The sequence below is a fragment of the Pagrus pagrus genome (assembly GCF_965226575.1).
Source record: "Pagrus pagrus genome assembly, chromosome: 15".
In the NCBI taxonomy this organism is placed as follows: domain Eukaryota; kingdom Metazoa; phylum Chordata; class Actinopteri; order Spariformes; family Sparidae; genus Pagrus; species Pagrus pagrus.
In genome coordinates, this window is record NC_140199.1 from 2,281,506 (window position 1) to 2,300,302 (window position 18,797).

General features: G+C 42.0%; 1 protein-coding gene across 1 annotated transcript; it reads right to left on the bottom strand.

The window, feature by feature from the left end:
* Window positions 1–13,806: 13,806 nt before the first annotated feature.
* Window positions 13,807–18,797, bottom strand: lhb (luteinizing hormone subunit beta). Its single transcript, XM_084376124.1, has 5 exons — window positions 18,710–18,797; window positions 18,086–18,203; window positions 16,978–17,072; window positions 15,137–15,255; window positions 13,807–14,124 (listed from the first exon to the last, which is right to left on the bottom strand). The coding sequence occupies exons 3-5, from the start codon at window positions 17,069–17,071 to the stop codon at window positions 13,897–13,899; spliced, it is 441 nt and encodes a 146-aa protein (XP_084232250.1). The 5' UTR covers window position 17,072; window positions 18,086–18,203; window positions 18,710–18,797; the 3' UTR covers window positions 13,807–13,896.

The following is an 18,797-nucleotide window of genomic DNA, read 5'->3' on the forward strand; positions in this document are numbered from 1 at the left end:
ATGATAACAACATCCACACAGTCAGCTTCATGTAGGCAGAGAAAGAGGAGAAATGTAGGCAAAAAGAAAGGATAGAGAGGAGACAGATACTGTCATCTACTGATGTAATTTCCAACGAGACGCCTAACTGTAGATAAAAGGAAGCATTGCTTTAACTCTGCTGTGGGAGAAATGGCTGCTGGGAAATGTTTTGTTGAACTTGTTCTGGTTCACTGTGATGGCTTCAACAAATTAACTTATGTCATTATTATCCTTTATAATAACAGAAGCAAAACAGATATTGTTTAACTGAGCTCATTATAGTTGCCACACTGTCTTATTCCTTTACCTTAATTTCGACTTTTGATTGCATGTTCATGTTATGTTAATCTTTATAATACTTAATTGGTTGTAAATTGTTCAGAATTACTGTGGAATTCATCTATAAACAGAGATGGCCCATACAAAGTTGCAACAGACATGTATGTCTCTTTACAATTGCTTTATAAATGGTTTAAAGGATAACTACCGTTTTTTACAACCTGGACCTTATTTCTAGCAAAATATATTATCATTTACTCACCCAGATAACTTTGGTGTCATTTGAAGTCGTTCAGACGAAATTAGATCCAGTGTAGCGCCGGTATATCCATATAATGCGAGTGACAGGGCACCGAAACACAGCCTCTATATAACGCATTATCTGCCACGAACCTAGTTCATTTCACCAATATTCTGTTACGATACGCTAGTGCTATTCCCCTCTGAGTCCGGGCTTGTCTGTTAATCACAGCATTAACAGACAACATTGGGAACGTGCGGAGGTACTGTTGAGAAAGTTGATTCATTCATTTATCAACTTTCTCAACAGTTTTCACATTGTTCATAGTGTATCCAGTAATGTTTAATGTTACTGACACATTACCCTGTGGACAATTCACAAATTCTATCCAGAAAAAAAATTCTCACAAATTTTCCTTTGTCGGTTGTTTGTTTTGAATCTCATTCCCAATTCTTCAAAAACTGATGCTTTGGGATGGTGTCCAACCTGTCCTACAATCCCAAAGTGGCCGTTTTTTTGAGGAGTTGGGAATGAGACTCAAAAATCGACAAATATAGTTATTTTTAAATTATTTTTACATAATTCTTTATTAACTGAGCTCAATATAGGCAGCACGCATTTTTTGTGTTCCTCATACACATTTTAATGTAGTTGTTAATGTTTTCATTGCTATAGCTAATGCATGTCATTCCTAAACTATATTGGCTTTACTTTCATTATTTTTTTGTACAAATACAAATATATGTGTGTGTGTGTGTGTGTACTATTTCTTTATCTTTCTTTAAGTTTCATTCTTGTTTTTTCAGTGGTAGGCATGCTAGTTTTTAGGTTGAGATTCAGAGCAGCTATTGTGTGCTTGGCATCATGGATAGAATCTTATAAGTGCATGTCATTTTATATGATACTTTAAACTTTCTTGAAATTCAATTAAAAATCTGTTTCTCGGCAAAAATGTGGAAGCTGATTCTTTGCAGACATCCAACAATAAGTATTTTTTAACAAAATTTCAACAGACATTTCACTGCATGTTTTCAGCATGTTTTATGTTATGTGTTGCATTCATTAAAGTTTATGCATTTATTTCTTTAATCTTCAGTGAAACTTTAGTTATATAATAGTTATAGTTATATTTCTGTAGATGCAGGTTACAATGCCATTCTTGTCAGTGCTGGATTATCCAAACAGTAGTGACAGTGCAGCAGAATGACGGACAAGAAAAAAAAGGCCTTTTCAACCTCGTTAATGGACATTGTAATGTTTTGCTATGAAACTAGCTCACAAAAAATATCAATATTCCTGCTGGTACTACATTTACATTTACATTTAGGGCATTTAGCAGCGAGTACATTTGTCACAAGAAAGAAACCACAACATATCTCTGTTGATAAAGTAGAAAGGATGCCCTCGTCAGAGCAAAGTAGTTGCTTATTCATCAAGGATACCTTTGATAAGTGCTATGATGTAAGTGCTGAAGGTAGGAACATACAAGTGCATATAAGTACTTGCTAGTACTGCTATGCAGGGTCGAGGTGAAGTCTGAACAAGTGAGTCTTGAGTCTTTTGCGAAAGATGACGAGCGATTCTGCTGTCCTGACGTTGGTCGGAAGTTCATTCCACCACTGGGGTGCCAGAACAGAGAAGAGTCGGGATTTCGCTGTGCGGTTTTTGTTTGCTCTCAGCGATGGCGGTACCAGCCGGCCGGCCGATGTAGTAGAGCGAAGTACTCGTGATTGGGCGTGTGGTCTGATCAGTGTTTGGAGGTAGACAGGTGCAGTTCGGTTGACGGCCTTGAAGGCCAGCACCATGGTCTTGAATCTGATGCGGGCCGCAACTGGAAGCCAGTGGAGGTCACGGAGTAGGGGGGGTCACATGGGAGAATTTGGGTAGATTGAAAACGAGGCGTGCTGCAGCATTCTGGATACGTTGCAAAGGTTTAGTTGCAGAGGCTGGGAGTCCAGCCAATAGCGAGTTGCAGTAATCAAGGCGGGAGATGACCAGCGGTTGAACCAGGAGTTGCGTTGCTTCCTTTGTGAGGAAGGACCGGATCCTGCGGATGTTGTAGAGGGCAAATCTACAGGATCAGGCCACCGTGGTGATGTTGGGGGTGCAGGAAAGTCCGTCGTCGAGGATAACATCCAGATTCTTTGCAGTCGATGAAGGCGATACTGTGACGTTCTCGACAGTGACTGACAGGTCCATGTGAGGGCAGTCTTTCCCCGGGATGAAGAGGAGTTCAGTTTTACTAAGGTTGAGCTTGAGATGATGGGCAGTTGTCCAAGCGGAGATGTCTGCCCGACAGTCCGAGATGCGCGTGGCAACATGGGTGTTGGAGGATGGGGAAAAGGAGAGGAACAGCTGGGTGTCATCAGCATAACAGTGATAAGAGAATCCATGTGATGTAATTACAGAGCCTAGTGATGTAGTGTATAGTGAAAACAGAAGCGGTCCGAGTACTGAGCCTTGAGGGACACCAGTTTCCAGGGAGCAGGGTTTGGACAAGGAGCCATTCCACATAACCTGGAAGCTGCCTTCTGTGAGGTATGATGTGAACCAGGTTAAAGCAGAGCCAGTAATGCCAAGTTTGGCCAGAGTGGAGAGGAGGAGTTGATGGTTGACTGTGTCAAACACAGAGGATAAGTCGAGGAGGATCAGGACTGAAGAGTGGGATGAGGCTCTGGCGGCCCGGAGCGACTCAGTCACTGTGAGGAGGGCCGTCTCAGTGGAGTGAGCAGTCCTGAAGCCTGACTGATTAGGGTCAAGGAGGTCGTTTTGCAAAAGGTAAGCAGACAGTTGGTTGAAGACAGCACGTTCCAGGGTTTTAGAGAGGAATGAAAGAAGAGATACAGGTCTGTAGTTTTGAATGTCAGCTGAGTCTAGAGTGGGTTTCTTTAGGAGTGGCTTTACTGTAGCTGTCTTGAAAGGAGCTGGAATACGGCCTGAAGTGAGGGAGGAGTTGATCACGGTGGTGAGGTAAGGCAAGATGTCGTGCGAGATGCTTTGGAGAAGAGAGGAGGGAATCGGGTTGAGGGAACAGGTGGTGGCACAGTTCGACGTCACTAGTGTGTGAACAACTTCAGAGGAGAGAGGGCTGAAGCAGGTAAGGCTGTCATAGGTGAGGGTTGGGGGAGGTGCTTTCTGGTAGGGCATCGGAGTAAATGAAGAGCTGATGCCTCTTACTTTCTTCGTAAAGTAAGTTGCAAAGACATCAGCAGTGAGGGAGGATGGAGGGAGAGCGCTAGGAGGGGTGAGGAGAGAAGAGAATATGGAGAATAGTTTCCTGGGGTTGGAGGCAGAGGAGTTGATCTTTGACCGATAGAAGGCAGATTTGGCTGCTGAAACAGTAGATGAGAAATCAGACAGGAGGTGGAGGTAGTGTGCAAGGTCATCTGGATGATATGATTTTTTTCCATTTTCTCTCTGCCGTTCGTAACACCGATCTGTTGTTTCGTAGCGGTTCAGACAGTCAGGGAGGAGGGGGAGATGAACGAGCTGGTCGGGAGGCAAAGGGACATAGAGTGTTTAAAGAGGAGGAGAGGGAGGACAAAAGAGCGGAAGAGGCTTCCTCAGTGGACAGCTGAGAGAACTGTTCTGTGGATGGTAGTGAGGAGAGAACAGTTGAGGAGAGAGTGGAGGGAGAGAGAGATTTTAGGTTGCGGTGGGTGGTGACCATGCGAGGTGTAGGGGCGAGGACAGCAGTGGACTTCAAGGGGAGAGAGAAACTGACAAGTGGTGGTCCGACACACTGAGAGTGCTGAGGTACTGCAGGACCTTGTGAAGACAAGGTCAAGTTGGTTCCCGGCCCGGTGGGTGGGTGGAGAGGGGGAGAGTGTGAGGTCAAAAGAGGAGAAGAAGCTGATAAATTGAAGTCCCCAAGGACGAAGAGCGGTGTGCCATCGTCTGGGGAGCAGCTTAGGAGGGCGTCCATCTCATCATAGAAGTCGCAGAGAGGACCAGGAGGGCGATAGATCACCACAATGGTGATTTTGAAGGGAAGGGTGACAGAGACAGCGTGGAATTCACGTCATTGCAGATCTTGGGTAGGTGGTCAAGGCTAAGGACCTGGTAGGTCCACGTGGGTGAGATGAGGAGTCCAGTTCCTCCTCCTCGGCCTGTTTGTCTCGGGGAGTGTGAGAATGAGTAGGCAGTTGAAAGGGCAGCTGGAGTGGCAGTGTTTTCTGGGATGATCCAGGTCTCCGTGAGGGCCAGGAAGTGGAGAGTCTGCAGGGAGGCATAGGCTGAAATAGTGTCCGCCTTCTTTACTGCAGACTGGCAGTTCCATAGCCCTCCTAGTACTTCAAGTTCCGTACCGGGGGAGAATGTTAGGTAGCGGAGATTGGCTGGATTACGGCCTCAAGCAAAGGGTCGCCGGTGAAATCTTCTCCGGTTAGATGTCCTGACTGGGATTGGCAGGGACCCATGGCTCGGAATGGTGGTGGAAAGTGGGTTACTTAGACTTCCTCGACAGACTCCCGCAGAGAGACTCCCTAAGTCTTTGTTCAACAGTCTTCGTTCGACTGACCTGACGCTGTAGTGACTAGCCTTTATAGGCTAGATTTACCTCATGCGGACTTGGCTCCGCCCAACAATCAAGGCTATTCACACACCTGGCTCAACAGAAACTCACTTGATAGCTCACAACAACTGACACAAAGTATCTACACAAGATTAAATTTTACAACTAACTTTCTTCACAGAATGCCTAAACACTGAGTCTACAAGTTCTCTTTACTCACCAGAAGCAGTTCAGTTTCCTTCAGCTGGACAAAATGTATCTGTATCAAAATGTACTAACCACTGTGCTATCTTCCAGAACCACCAGAGAGTCTTTCATGTTGTATTCTGGGTATTATTGAGTCATTAGTGCCCTCTCTGATGTGCATTTTCAGTACAAATATCAGATGGAGATGAGGACATAATGAAACCAAATATCAACTATATTTATAGCAGGAAATGCACCCAATACCTTATCTGTTCAGAAGAAGAGGAGGGTGTGTGAGGACTGTCACTGTGTGAAAACAGCAGACAACTATGGCTAAATCTGAAACTTTGATGTAAATAATAGGACAGAAGGATAAACGGTATGATCCATCTCATTGAGGGTATTTAAACCTGCAACAAGCTCAGCTGATGCTGACTCATTCAAACTGCAAAACCCACAAGACAAATTTATCTTAAACACGATCACTTGAGCATGGGCATATTTTCTCAGCAGTCTGAGGATGGTTTCACAACATTTAATCAGCTGATCTACAGTATAGAACAGTGGTGTGATGTGCAACACTTCAGTTCGAGAAATCAGATGAACAGTTTCCTGCTGCCTTCAGATCTTCAGATGGCTGTAAAGACTCATCCGAAGACTGTTGTGGACCAAGTACACCCCCCCATCACAACAACACTATCCTATGGCAGTGCCCCCCAGCAGGACAATGTGCCCTGACACACTGCAAACACTGCTCAGGAACAGCTACAGGAACACAATAAAGGGCCCAAGGTGTTGACCGGGCCTCCAAATTCCCAAGAACCCAATCTGATCGAGCATCTGTAAGACGTGCTGGAGCAGGTCTGATCCATGGAGGGCCCACCCCCCAACATACAGGACCCAGAGGATCCACTATAAAACGCCCTGGTGCCAGACACCACAGGACACCCTCAGAGGGCTTAAGTCCATGTCTTCACAGGTCAGAGCTGTTTTGGCTGCACAAGGAGAACCTTCACTGCAGAAAGTGTGAGGAGTGGGGAGCGTAAACAGTAATGATGAAAGGAGGTAATTATTGAATAGGTGCAGGTTCTGAGTAATATCGGGGGAGAGCACGCTGTCGGTAACGTTTATGAACAGAGGGCAAAGCGACAGATGCCGGTGCATACAATGATTTATTCAAAGTTGTTTTTTTTACAAGAGTAAACAACACAATGATAAAAACACTCTAAATGAGGGTTCAAAAGATAACTAAGTTAATGTCCATTAAAAGAGAAGTCTTGTTCCTTAAAAGAGAGTCTTAAAAGAAGTCTTAAAAGATCGTCAGACCGGGACGGTTGCGTCACGTGGAGGTCCAGAAGAGGAGACTTGCTGCGGCGTCAGGTTTCTCCGGTGCCTCGGCTGTTCCAGTGTCCTGGAAGCCACCTGGAGACACAAAATCACTGCCGGTACAACGTCCAGTCAAGCACAATACCCTAACATAGGGATGCATACACCAGAGTGTTACTAATGACCCGAAGGGATACTCACACGCCAGGCAGAGCATTAAACTCCGCCGCTGCGATTGTGACGCGTCGTTACACTCTGGATTTTCCGTTGCCGTCTCGAACTCTTCCTCTCTTTGCCTTGTCTCTTTCCCTGTCTCTCCGTCTTCTCTGGACACGCTCTCTTGCTATTCTTCCTCTACGCTTTTGTCCGTTTCTCTTTTCCGGTTCAACCCCGTTCCTCTGCCGTCTATTGGTTCCTGTTGGGGACAAGGGCAGAACCTCCAGGTGGAGTGCATTTGTCATTTATGGTGCATTCACGGGCAGTGGGACGTTTCTAAAACATGCAATAAAAACTAAAAACACACTGGTGAATAAAAACCATGCATAAAACTCTAAAAATATACAATATACACAATAAAATAATCAATAAAACCCAGTCCCAACTGCCGTGTGACAAAAGCAGGAAGCTGCTGTGAGAATCACTGACGTCTGTTGACTGACAGTTTGACAAATGGCAACACTTTGAAGCTGTCATCTGAGGAAACTTAAGTTATATTTCTGTAGATGCAGGTTACAATGCCATTCTTGTCAGTAGTGACAGTGCAGCAGAATGATGGAAAAGAAAAAAAAAAGGCCTTTTCAAACTTGTCAACGGACATTTTAATGTTTTCCTGTGAAACCAGGTCACATTGCAAACTGTCTCAAGAGTAGATAGTCTTCTCTATAACTGCTGGTACTAACCACTGTGCTATCTTCCAGAACCACCAGAGTCTTTCACGTTGTATTCTGGGTATTATTGAGTCATTAGTGCCCTCTCTGATGTGCATTTTCAGTACAAATATCAGATGGCGATGAGGACATAATGAAACCAAATATCAACTATATTTATAGCAGGAAATGCACCCAATACCTTATCTATTCAGAAGAAGAGGAGGGTGTGTGAGGACTGTCACTGTGTGAAAACAGCAGACAACAATGGTCAAATCTGAAACTTTGATGTAAATAATACGACAGAAGGATAAACGGTATGATCCATCTCATTGAGGGTATTTAAACCTGCAACAAGCTCAGCTGATGCTGACTCATTCAAACTGCAAAACCCACAAGACAAATTTATCTTAAACACGATCACTTGATATGCATGGGCATATTTTCTCAGCAGTCTGAGGATGGTTTCACAACATTTAATCAGCTGATCTGCGGTATAGAACGGTGGTGTGATGTGCAATACTTCAGTTCGAGAAATCAGATGAACAGTTTCCTGCTGCCTTCAGATCTTCAGATGGCTGTAAAGACTCATCCGAAGACTGTTGTGGACCAAGTACACCCCCATCACAACAACACTATCCTATGGCAGTGCCCCCCAGCAGGACAATGTGCCCTGACACACCGCAAACACTGCTCAGGAACAGCTACAGGAACACAATAAAGGGCCCAAGGTGTTGACCGGGCCTCCAAATTCCCAAGATCCCAATCTGATCGAGCATCTGTAAACCGTGCTGGAGCAGGTCTGATCCATGGAGGGCCCACCCCGCAACATACAGGACCCAGAGGATCCACTATAAAACGCCCTGGTGCCAGACACCACAGGACACCCTCAGAGGGCTTAAGTCCATGTCTTCACAGGTCAGAGCTCTTTTGGCTGCACAAGGAGAACCTTCACTGCAGAAAAGCAGGAAGCTGCTGCGAGAATCACTGACTTCTGTTGACTGACAGTTTGACAAATGGCAACACTTTGAAGCTGTCATCTGAGGAAACTTAAGTAATATTTCTGTAGATGCAGGTTACAATGCCATTCTTGTCAGTAGTGACAGTGCAGCAGAATGATCATTCTGCTAATGATGGAAAAGAAAAAAAAAAGGCCTTTTCAAACTTGTCAACGGACATTTAAATGTTTTCCTGTGAAACCAGGTCACATTGCAAACTGTCTCAGTAGTAGATGGTCTTCTCTATAACTGCTGGTACTAACCACTGTGCTATCTTCCAGAACCACCAGAGAGTCTTTCATGTTGTATTCTGGGTATTATTGAGTCATTAGTGCCCTCTCTGATGTGCATTTTTAGTACAAATATCAGATGGAGATGAGGAGGTAATGAAACCAAATATCAACTATATTTATAGCAGGAAGTGCACCCAATACCTTAATAGATGTACAGTTTTCAGCATCAACAGGCTTCTCTTTATGTTTCGTCTCCAAGTGACTTCTTAACTTGTTCGGTATATTTTTGAAAACTGAAGGACAGCCAGCTGAAATATCTAAAATGCCAGAAATCCATCAGATGTGCAAAAGCCACATCTGATCATTCAAGCCATTCATTTGGTGTTTTGATCCCCTTATTTCTGATATGTATACTTGTATCATGACAATGCTCTCTGTGAAACAAGTGATGTTTAAATGAGGAAATGCACAATGCCAATGTTTTGCAAGTTATGTAAAATGTGGTGTCGCAACATTTGAATAAACAAGTTTTGAAAAACATGTTAAAGGAACAGTTCACCCAAAAATAAAGACTCAGTCATCATCCCCTCCCCCCTATGCTGATGGGAAGTCAGGTGGGATGCTGTAAATCACCTGTCTTCACTAAGCAACTGTCTGGTGTCCAGCTGTGTTCACTGGGAGGCTGGTTGACTGTGCCCTGTTGCCATCCGAGGTGGCTGTGCAGGCAGACTCCCTCGGCCAATAGGGCCACTTAGCTCCATGACTACCTGAGCTACTTGCTGACAGCGTGGTGGTCACTGTAACCAAAGATAACTACAGCAAAGAGTAAAGTGACCTCCACATTCTGGCCATTTCTTACTAATTAAACGTTTATTCATTCAAATTCACCATATTTGGCACGTTTGAACCACAACAGAATGATACGTCCAAAAGCACTTGAGCGGAAACTGTTAAAATGCAGAAGAGCATATCTGTGCCTGACCCCTTTTATCTCACTTCTTCAGAAGAGGAGGAGTAAATTAACAGGAAATTGTCACTTAGCTTATTTAATATTGCGTCTCTGTATGCAGAGGACAAAACATCAGACGTTAGTGTAGGGAACTCATTCGAGTTGGATCTTTCAGCCTTAGAAAGGTAAATTTTGTTGTTTTCCTCTTATCTGCAGAGATGATAGGAACTGTAAACAGTCATAAAAATTAATTTGTATGAATATTTATATTGATGTATAAAACTAAAAATACAGAATGTATTGATTTGATATGATTGTGGGTAGATTAGATATACTGTATTTGTGTTTGCTTTCATGATGTCACTGAACAATGTCAGGTAAAAAAAATTAAAAATCTTGCTCCCTTTCTATAATGTGATCTCACAAACAACAGGTTTAACTCAGAAGAATGGAAGGATTCAACATTACCAACAGCTATAATAACAGCAACAACACCTCTGACCATGACAATATCAAACACACCCTCTCTAGCATGGAAGTGGTGACATGCATCATCATTTCCATCGGCCTTTCTTTGACCCCTGTGGCCATCTATGCTGTTTGTTCTCTGGTATGTACATTATGACCAAGATTTATCTTATTAACTGTCTGTCATGTGTCTGCTGTACAGGCTTTCTGTAAAGGATACTTCATAATTAAAATTACAATAAGCTGATTGGAGCACATGCGGTCTACATGTGTGGTTGTCCTCTTTTAAACTGTTAGCGGAGGTCGATGCCATTCTGTTACAACTCAACTAAAAACATAAAATTGTCGTCAGTTTGTCAGACACATAACTGGGAGGAGGTGGAGGTCACAACATGTTTACTAGGGATGCACTGGTAGTGAAATTCTTAAACATACAGATGTTTAAGATGACAATTTGGACAAAGGCAGATGCTAATGTTTTTTGGTTTTTTTTAGCTTATTCATTCTACCTATTTGTTTATTTGTAGTTTTTAAGTAATTCAGCCCTCTATCTTTGAAAGAGCATACGTTTGATCATACAGATTTATGAAACAACCTTTAATATAACCTCTCTCACGTTACAAAAGATTATTCTTTCTACTCAATGATAAGATGATGTGATTTTTTCAGTACTTACATATCCTTACAAACTCGTGGCAGAGATAAACATCAACCACTGGCATCGCTGAATGTCATCTTTTTGCAAAAGCAGTCGTCAAGACAAATACCTGCCAATACTGATGTTGAGCATATGTATCTGTTCCTCCCTGTTGTTAAAATTTTCTTTACCTTTGTCAATGTTTCCCTGCAGGTGAGAAAGGATCACGTTGCTCCAATCTACGTCATCAACCTTCTCATTTCCGACCTCATTCAGCTCTGCTGCCTGATTGTGTTGGTGGCAGGAGAGAAAAAATCGATCACATTTAAAATTGGATTTTCTCTTTATGATTTAGGTCTGACGGCCAGTGTTGGCTTCATGGTGTGTGTCGCACTAGAAAGGTAACAACCTGTTTATATATCTGTGTATGTCTATATCTATTATGTGTGTAGCTACTTCTGTGTTTGACCATTATAATACTGTATTATTTTAAAGCTCCTAAAAGACAACATGTCCATTTTGTATTGCAGGTATATGGTCATTGCCCGTCCACTGTGGTACAGCTTCAAACGAACCATCAAGACCCCTGTAGTGGTCTGCGTCGTGGTCTGGGTCCTTCCTGTCCTCATCAGTTCTAGTTTCTGGATTAATGATAAGGTCTATTTTATCATTTATGCCACCTATCTCCTCCTTCCTCTCCCACTGTTCATCTTCTCCCTGGTCGGGACCATCAGAGCCCTGTCTGCCAGCCGTGTCCCCTCTGATGAAAAACGAAGAATTGTGGGGATTTTGGTCCTGGTGCTGCTTATTTACATGCTGTTGTTCATGCCCACTGTCATCTGGCAATTGCGAGAGAAGAATACCATTATCAACGACCTTCCTTTTTTGTTTCTCCAGTTGAGTCCTCTTGCAGACTTATTTCTGTATGTTTTCATGAGGAAAGGGACCATAGACAAGCTCCTGGACTCTGTGTGTTGCTGCAGAATGGACAGCAATGACAGCAGCAGAATGGACAGCAATGATATCTGCAGTTCATCAGTATGAATGATGACAACATTTACATAGTCAACTTCATGTAGGCAGAGAAAGAGAGAGGGAGAGAAAGGAGCTGCCCGCTGTCTTACTCCTGAATCTTTATTTCAATGTAATTGTTTATCCAAAACTGTGTTTTGGGGAAAAAATCCATTAATTCTCTTTGTTTCTGTGTAATTAACGTGTCTGGTAGCTGGACACAGGTCATTCTGTGCCACAGCTGTGAGGCCACCAGACTATTAATAATCAAAGTCTTCCCCCTGAAGGACAGTTGTGGCAGGACCCACCTCCATTTCTTTAGTTTCCCTTGGATCTTCTCTAAAACTCTCTCCCAATTCTTCCCTGTCACATTTTAATTTCCTAAAAACGCTCCTAGATATTTAAAAACATCCCTTTTCCAATTTAAACCTCCCGGTAGTTTTAAAGGCCCCCCTCTCCACCTGCCCACTGCTAACGCTTCACTTTTCTCCCAGTTTACTCTCGCCGATGATAAAATCCCAAAGTCTCTGACAATCTCCTCCAACTTTTGAATTTCATCCTGTTTTTGGAGTAGAACAACGATGTTGTCTGCGTAGGCTGATAAAATGTGGTTTCTTTTAAAACCATTTAAAAACAAACCTTCAATGTTTGCTCTTATTTTACACAGCATGCCAGAGAGGGGGCAGCCCTGTCTCACCCCCCTACACACTTTAAAAGGGGCACTCAGTCCTCCATTGATCTTCAGTACACTCTCAATGTCCTGGTACAAAACCTGGATCATAACTGTAAGACCTGGGCTGAGGCCGAAACTCTCCAGAGTTTTCCAGAGGTAAAGGTGCTCAACCCGGTCAAAAGCCTTTTCCTGGTCTAATGAAATGAGACCAGTTTCAATGCCCAAAGAACCAGATATGTCCAAAATATCCCGAATTAAGGACACATTGTCCAGAATAGACCTACCAGGTACGTCAGGTCCTGGTGGATGACATGGTCCATCACCTCCCTCAGTCTGTTGGCCAGCACCTTGGACAACATTTTATTATCTGTGCACAGCAGAGACACAGGACACCAGTTCTTTATCTCCTGCAGATCTCTGGCAGGAGAGTTATCACTGCCCTCCTGCATTCATTTGGTGTTTTGGTGTTTTCATCCCCCTATTTCTGATATGTGTACTTGTATCATGACAACACTCTCTGTGAAACAAGTGATGATGTTTTAATGAGGAAACAACAGGTTTCGCAAGTTATGTAAAATGTGGTGTTGCCACACTTGAATAACCATCTAGAAACATGTTAAAGGAACAGCTCACCCACAAATGAAAACTCAGTCATTATCTCCTCCCCCATGCTGATGGAAATTCAGAAGAAAATTGTGACAGAAATATTGAGACGACATTAGACTTTGTTTTTAAGAGAAAACAGTGAGACACAGAGAGACACACATGGCTATTTCCTGTGTTTCGTCAACTTAAGCAACATTTTTTCTTTTTTTTTTTGTCTTTTTGATGAGTTGTGACATTCCTCTCACTGTGTCGACTGTCACTGTGTCCTGCACGAACAGTGGAGCGTCACACACTCAAGACATAGTTAATGAGAGCTGTTTTTGTCAAAGGGCAGAAGTGACTGTTTTTATATTGTTGCTTGCTGTGTTTTGTTTGCATGAGTTTGTTTTGTTGTATTGCATGCTTTTATTGTTGCAAATCGGTTTGATGTCCACCAATTGAATCTCCGAGAATGGTGCAAGGGACCAATGGCATGGTGTGACAGGTGGGACAAAGCACCTGGGCCAAATGTTAAGGATGATGAGACTGGCACAAAAGAAAAAAGGAAAGAAGGCAGAGGTGTGCAGAGAGGACAGAGAGAGAGAGAGGTGTGTGGAGAGACACTGAGAGACGTGTGGAGCAAGGACGGTGGTGTACCAGGCGGCAGAGAGAGAGACTGACAAGCCACCACCTTTTCTCTGCTGCACCCACACTGGACTGCAGGTTTTAAGGGATGCTGGGACTTTAATATATTTGGACCTCTTCTAAACTAAATGCATTCAAAAAATTGTTCAATAAATTTTAAACCAGAGAACTTAACTCTTTGCACAATCTTTATTTACAACAATTGATGCACAGTTTCTATATGTAAAGTGTACTTTAAAGGGCTTTATGCTGCCATTACTTGAGACTAGTAGTAGAAAGGTATGTCATTCATGCAGAAACTGGGCTCCAGGCTCTCAAAGGTGCAGTCAGACGTGTCCATAGCACAGAGGCCGCAGTGGCAGCTCACTGCCACAGGGTAAGTGACGGTCGGGTCCACACCAGGTGGACAGTCAGGAAGCTCAAATGTCTTGTAGTGTAAGTCCCGGTACGTGCACACGTGCTGATAAACGTACCGGGTCTTCATCACTGGGTCCTGGAGGGGAGCAAAAGTAAATGGTGATTATTTTTTCTTAAGAATAATGCAGCAGCGCTTCAAACCTACACATCATCTGAAGGGGGCTGATCTAAACGATCACAGACTCAACCATTCTCTGAGCAAAACGTTCAGATTGAGGTGGGCCCAAAAATGCTAAATAAAATAGGAATGTAAAGACCAAAACAAAACATTGAGAGATCCCTCCACATGTAATACGGCCTACATAAAATACTCCAAAGTGTGGAAGCCCTGAGGGGCAAGTGAGAATTTTTTTTCTGGTGATCCATTTCTAAAAAGTTTTTTTTTTCTCACTTGAATTTATTATTTTTTTTACTCAGTTCTGAACAGAATTTTGTTTTCTCCTTGTGAATTTTTTTTTTTCTCTCACTTCCACACAGGATTTTTTTTTCCCACTCCGTTCCATACAAAAAAAATTCCTTGTGAAACTTTTTGTTTTCTCATTCCCTTCCACACAGGAAAAATAACCTTTTACGTGTATTGAACCAAACGTTGAATAAACGTTTCTCGTGCGCACAAGATACTTTCTCGTGAGAAACGTTTGATAGGTGAACACTATTTATTCATTGAAGTATAGTTACTGTGACCTGAGGTACTTTTTCACTCCCTTAAAAACACAAGAAAAAAGTTAGTATTCAATCTGTTCAACACAGGGGGAAAAAAAGTCCTTGTTAAAAAAAAGTTTTCTTTTGCACCTGGTTCCACATGAAAAAAAATAAATAAATAAAATTCCTTGTGAAATGTGTGCAACAGTGATCTTTTTCTTTTTTCACGAGGATTTGATTTTTTTTTTCATGTGTTGAATCGGGTGAAAATAAAAATTGATAAGGAACTGAGGGAAGACAAACTAAACTGTTTCCCCATGCTGTGAAGTTTGATGCTGTGTACACCCTTCGAGTGCAGTAGGATAAAGAGGGAGAAAAGTCCAAGTCATGGAGTGATTGGGGAGGTTGGATCAACTATGACCTCGTTCCTACGCTATATACAATACCTTGGTGATGCAGTGACCACTGCAGATGGTTGTTTGCACTGGGTGACACTTGGGACAGCCCTCCTTCTCAAGAGACACCGTCTGGTTGATGAGCTGGCAGGGCGGCAGCTGGAAGGCCGCTGGTGATGGAAGACGTTGCAGTTGGATAGAAAAATGTCACAAACTGTCACTCACAGAGGCCCTGCTAACACTTCAGCTGAACAGTCTGACCCACATCACTGAAGGTTTAGCATGCATGATGTTCATTAGCACATTTCCTGTTTAATACAACACATCTCTTTCTTAGTAGTAAATTTCACTTTGATGTGGCAATCCAGTCATATGGATTATGTAAAGCCTAACCAATACTCTTTCTGGGGCCAATGCCAACACCGATATCAGAGAGTAAACAGATTCTGATATCAGTATATGGGTTGATTTATATTTTGGATATAAATATGTATATTTTTTATATATGTCCTAACGGACAACCCACCAGTAGATCTGTGATCTGCTATAATTAGCTGATAATGCTCAACTGAATTTGACTGTCAAAGACAGCCCGCCTCGTGGATTACAGATCAGAGCACAGTCTGGGCTGTGCCAGGGGGGATGGGAACAAATTAAAGCACCCAAACATCTACCTGAACATAACAGGTAGGCTAAAGCTCTGGGGCCGTATTCCTAAAGATTCTTAGTGCAGAGTTGCTCCTAGTGGCCAAATTCTTTTTTTCTCAGAATTTCCCCTAAAAGTGAAGAGTAGATCCTAGTAAAGATAAAAGCTATTCCTAAAGAATCCTTGCTCTTAAGAGAGCTCCTAAGGTGAGATCTGTTAAGAGCAGGGAAGAGGACTTTGAAGCGGCTTAGGAGTTCCCTAAGCAGAGGACAAAATGGCGGACGGAAGAGACAGGAGAGATATTCTCCAAACACTGACTGACAGTGAATTAATGAAACGCTACAGATTGGATCGTGCAGGAATCATGTTTGTGGTTGATCTCATTAGAGGTGGACTTACTTCTCCAACCCAACGCCACAATGCAATAGCACCCGAAATGAAAGCCAACCAACACTGCTTCTTATAGGCCGGTCAGCAATCACAGACATTGATGAAAGCTGAGCCATTTTACCCTCGTTAATACTAAATTGAGTTGAAATGTTGAAAGTGCAAAAATTACCAGCTTGGCAATTAATATAAGCAAATAAATATAACTATCACTATGTGAATACTTTGCAAGTGGGCCTAAGTTTTCACACATTTTGTAGGATAATTTTAAAGTATAGCTTACTATTCATTTAACAGATATTTTCTTTTATGTGAAATATTATTTGCAATTACACAGTCTTCATAAGATTAGATTCTATGATTAAGTTTATTGATTTGAGGGTCCATCCTTTGCCCATTATCACCAAAAGTATATTTTTTATCCAGCTTTTAGGGTCAACCAATCACAGCTTTTGAAATGAAGACTCATACCTAGCAACGGGGTCAACCACACCTCCTCACTAAGAGAGGAGTTTCTGTCCATTCCTCGCTCAGAGTTCTCTGAGAATGTTCTGGAATCACTCCTGAGCTAAGACTCCTTGCTAGGAATTTTTAGGTTAAGTTAGGAGCTCTCTGAGAGGATTCTCAGAATCTTTAGGAATACGGGCCCTGGACTGCAAAAAGATGTTACTTAATGCTCGTTTGAAGCCAAAACAAAAAGGATCGCTTGCCTTTTTTGTTACTTTCTAAAAAAGTAATTCATACAGAATTTTATCATTAAAAATCTGCATTGTTTTAATGATAAAATTCTGTATGAGCTGCAGAAAAAAGGTCCTTTACATGAAATAACAACTCAAAACTGTCTGGTTGACTCATTTACCTGCAGGAGCCAGGGGCCAAATGGAAGCTGAGGCTCCCAGAAAGAAACTCAACATGAAGGGGAACATCACTCTGCTGACCTGCACAGCCGTCATCCTGCAGGAGAGGAGGTGGGGTTAGTTAGTCAGTTAATCAATCAATCTATTTAGTTAGTCACTCTGTTGATTATCTGGTGCGCCGGCTTTTATAACTGATTCATTTATTCATTTATTTATTCTTTGTCTTTCCATGATTTTGTAAAATCTTTACAGTATAGATTCCTGAATCCTTTTTGTGCATCATTAAAAACAAATAAAGTCCTTTAAAGTTTAAAGTCCTGCAAAACACTGAAGAGTTAGAACAGTTTTAGCTGCTCACTGGTTTGAGTTGTCACGTATACTTCTGTGCACCAATCAGGATTTATCAACAAATGAATCAAAATATGATCACAGTCGTTAGAGTTGTTTGCCGACACTGTCAATCAAATCTGATCAAACTGCACCACATGAAGCAAATTAACTTATTTGTGTTACTGGATATAAAAATATTTGAAGATAACAGAATAATACATTTTACCAACATTTCACTTTACTTCTTATTTAGACATGATAATAAATGTTGGAAAAATACGATCTGAAATCGAGTTTTCAGACGAAAAAGCATCACTATAGTTATCTGCAGTCTGATGTAGAGCATCAGCATCCATTAGTATCAGCAGGCATTGTGTCTGAGTTGTTGAGTTGAGAGGAACAAAACATGTAATATCCTTTGGTCGGTCTGAACCTCTACTCGTGCTCCCTTTTGAGCTTTAATTGAACAAGAAAGAGGCTCTAATGAGTGTTCGACCTTCCTGTAAAGAGTTTAAACACATGCCCCAATCATGAAGCATTCATAAACGATCTGTCAGCCATTAATAAAATCATTAACGACAACCTGTATATACAGCACATCTTACTGTGAGGTGGTACTTGTCATACTGTGAACTACAGTTGTTCATTTCTATTCATAACTCTGGAGTTGAAATCAATTACTTTAATTCTTCCACAACACTTCAGTCAAATAAAAAAATAGAAATTAATAAATCAAGTTCAGATAAATGCAATAAATTGCCCGCTGGTTGTTAGTCTTACCTCTCTGTTGTCTGCAGGCAGTGTGCTGAGGCCAGGTGTCCTTCTCAGTCTTTATACAGCACAGAGGAGCTGGTATCCAGGATGAAACGTGCTCATATTGGACGTCAGCCCTGGTTACCTGTGTTTGTTAAAAGAGGGAACGTTTTTGTGCATCCTGTTGAACCTGTAGGTTCTGCGACAGTTGTAGGTTTGAAGCAGAGAGGAGGGTTTATACTTTTGTGTCGGCTGTGGAAGCTTTTGGGCTGAACTGTGATGTAAGAATCACAACCAACAAGGGGTTAATATATAAAATCATTGTAAAGCAGTCCAAAGTGACAGTTTAGACAAAAGTTGTCATAATATCAAATTTTGTCAGTTAAATTGAGATCTTTTTTTTTTTAATTTTGTGTTATGTGTTACTGTCTGTATTTGTATAAAAATGATTCATTATTTGCAGGATCATAAAGTCATCAAAGTAAAGACACTGTTAAAATATTACACTGATACAAGTGAAAGTCACACATCCAAAGTTAAAGTACAATATTTGCTTTCAAAATGGAGTGAAAGTATAAAGCAGCAGAAAATGGAAATACTCCAAATTGTACTTATTATTATTATTATTATTATTAGCTGTTTTGGCCTGACCTGTCACGTGTTTTGATGTGTTCAGTGGCTGCTGTGCTGGATGTAACAGATCTTTTTCACAGCAAACATTTTCGCTGTCAAAGCAGGA

What these genes read in the sequence shown, in the direction of transcription:
- lhb (XM_084376124.1), bottom strand. Translation starts at nt 17,071, where the DNA reads ATGACGGCTGTGCAGGTCAGCAGAGTGATGTTCCCCTTCATGTTGAGT. An exon ending in TTGGCCCCTGGCTCCTGCAG is followed by an intron (nt 15,256 to 16,977) that starts GTAAATGAGTCA and finishes TTCCATCACCAG; the next exon opens with CGGCCTTCCAGCTGCCGCCC. An exon ending in GTGGTCACTGCATCACCAAG is followed by an intron (nt 14,125 to 15,136) that starts GTATTGTATATA and finishes GCTCCCCTCCAG; the next exon opens with GACCCAGTGATGAAGACCCG.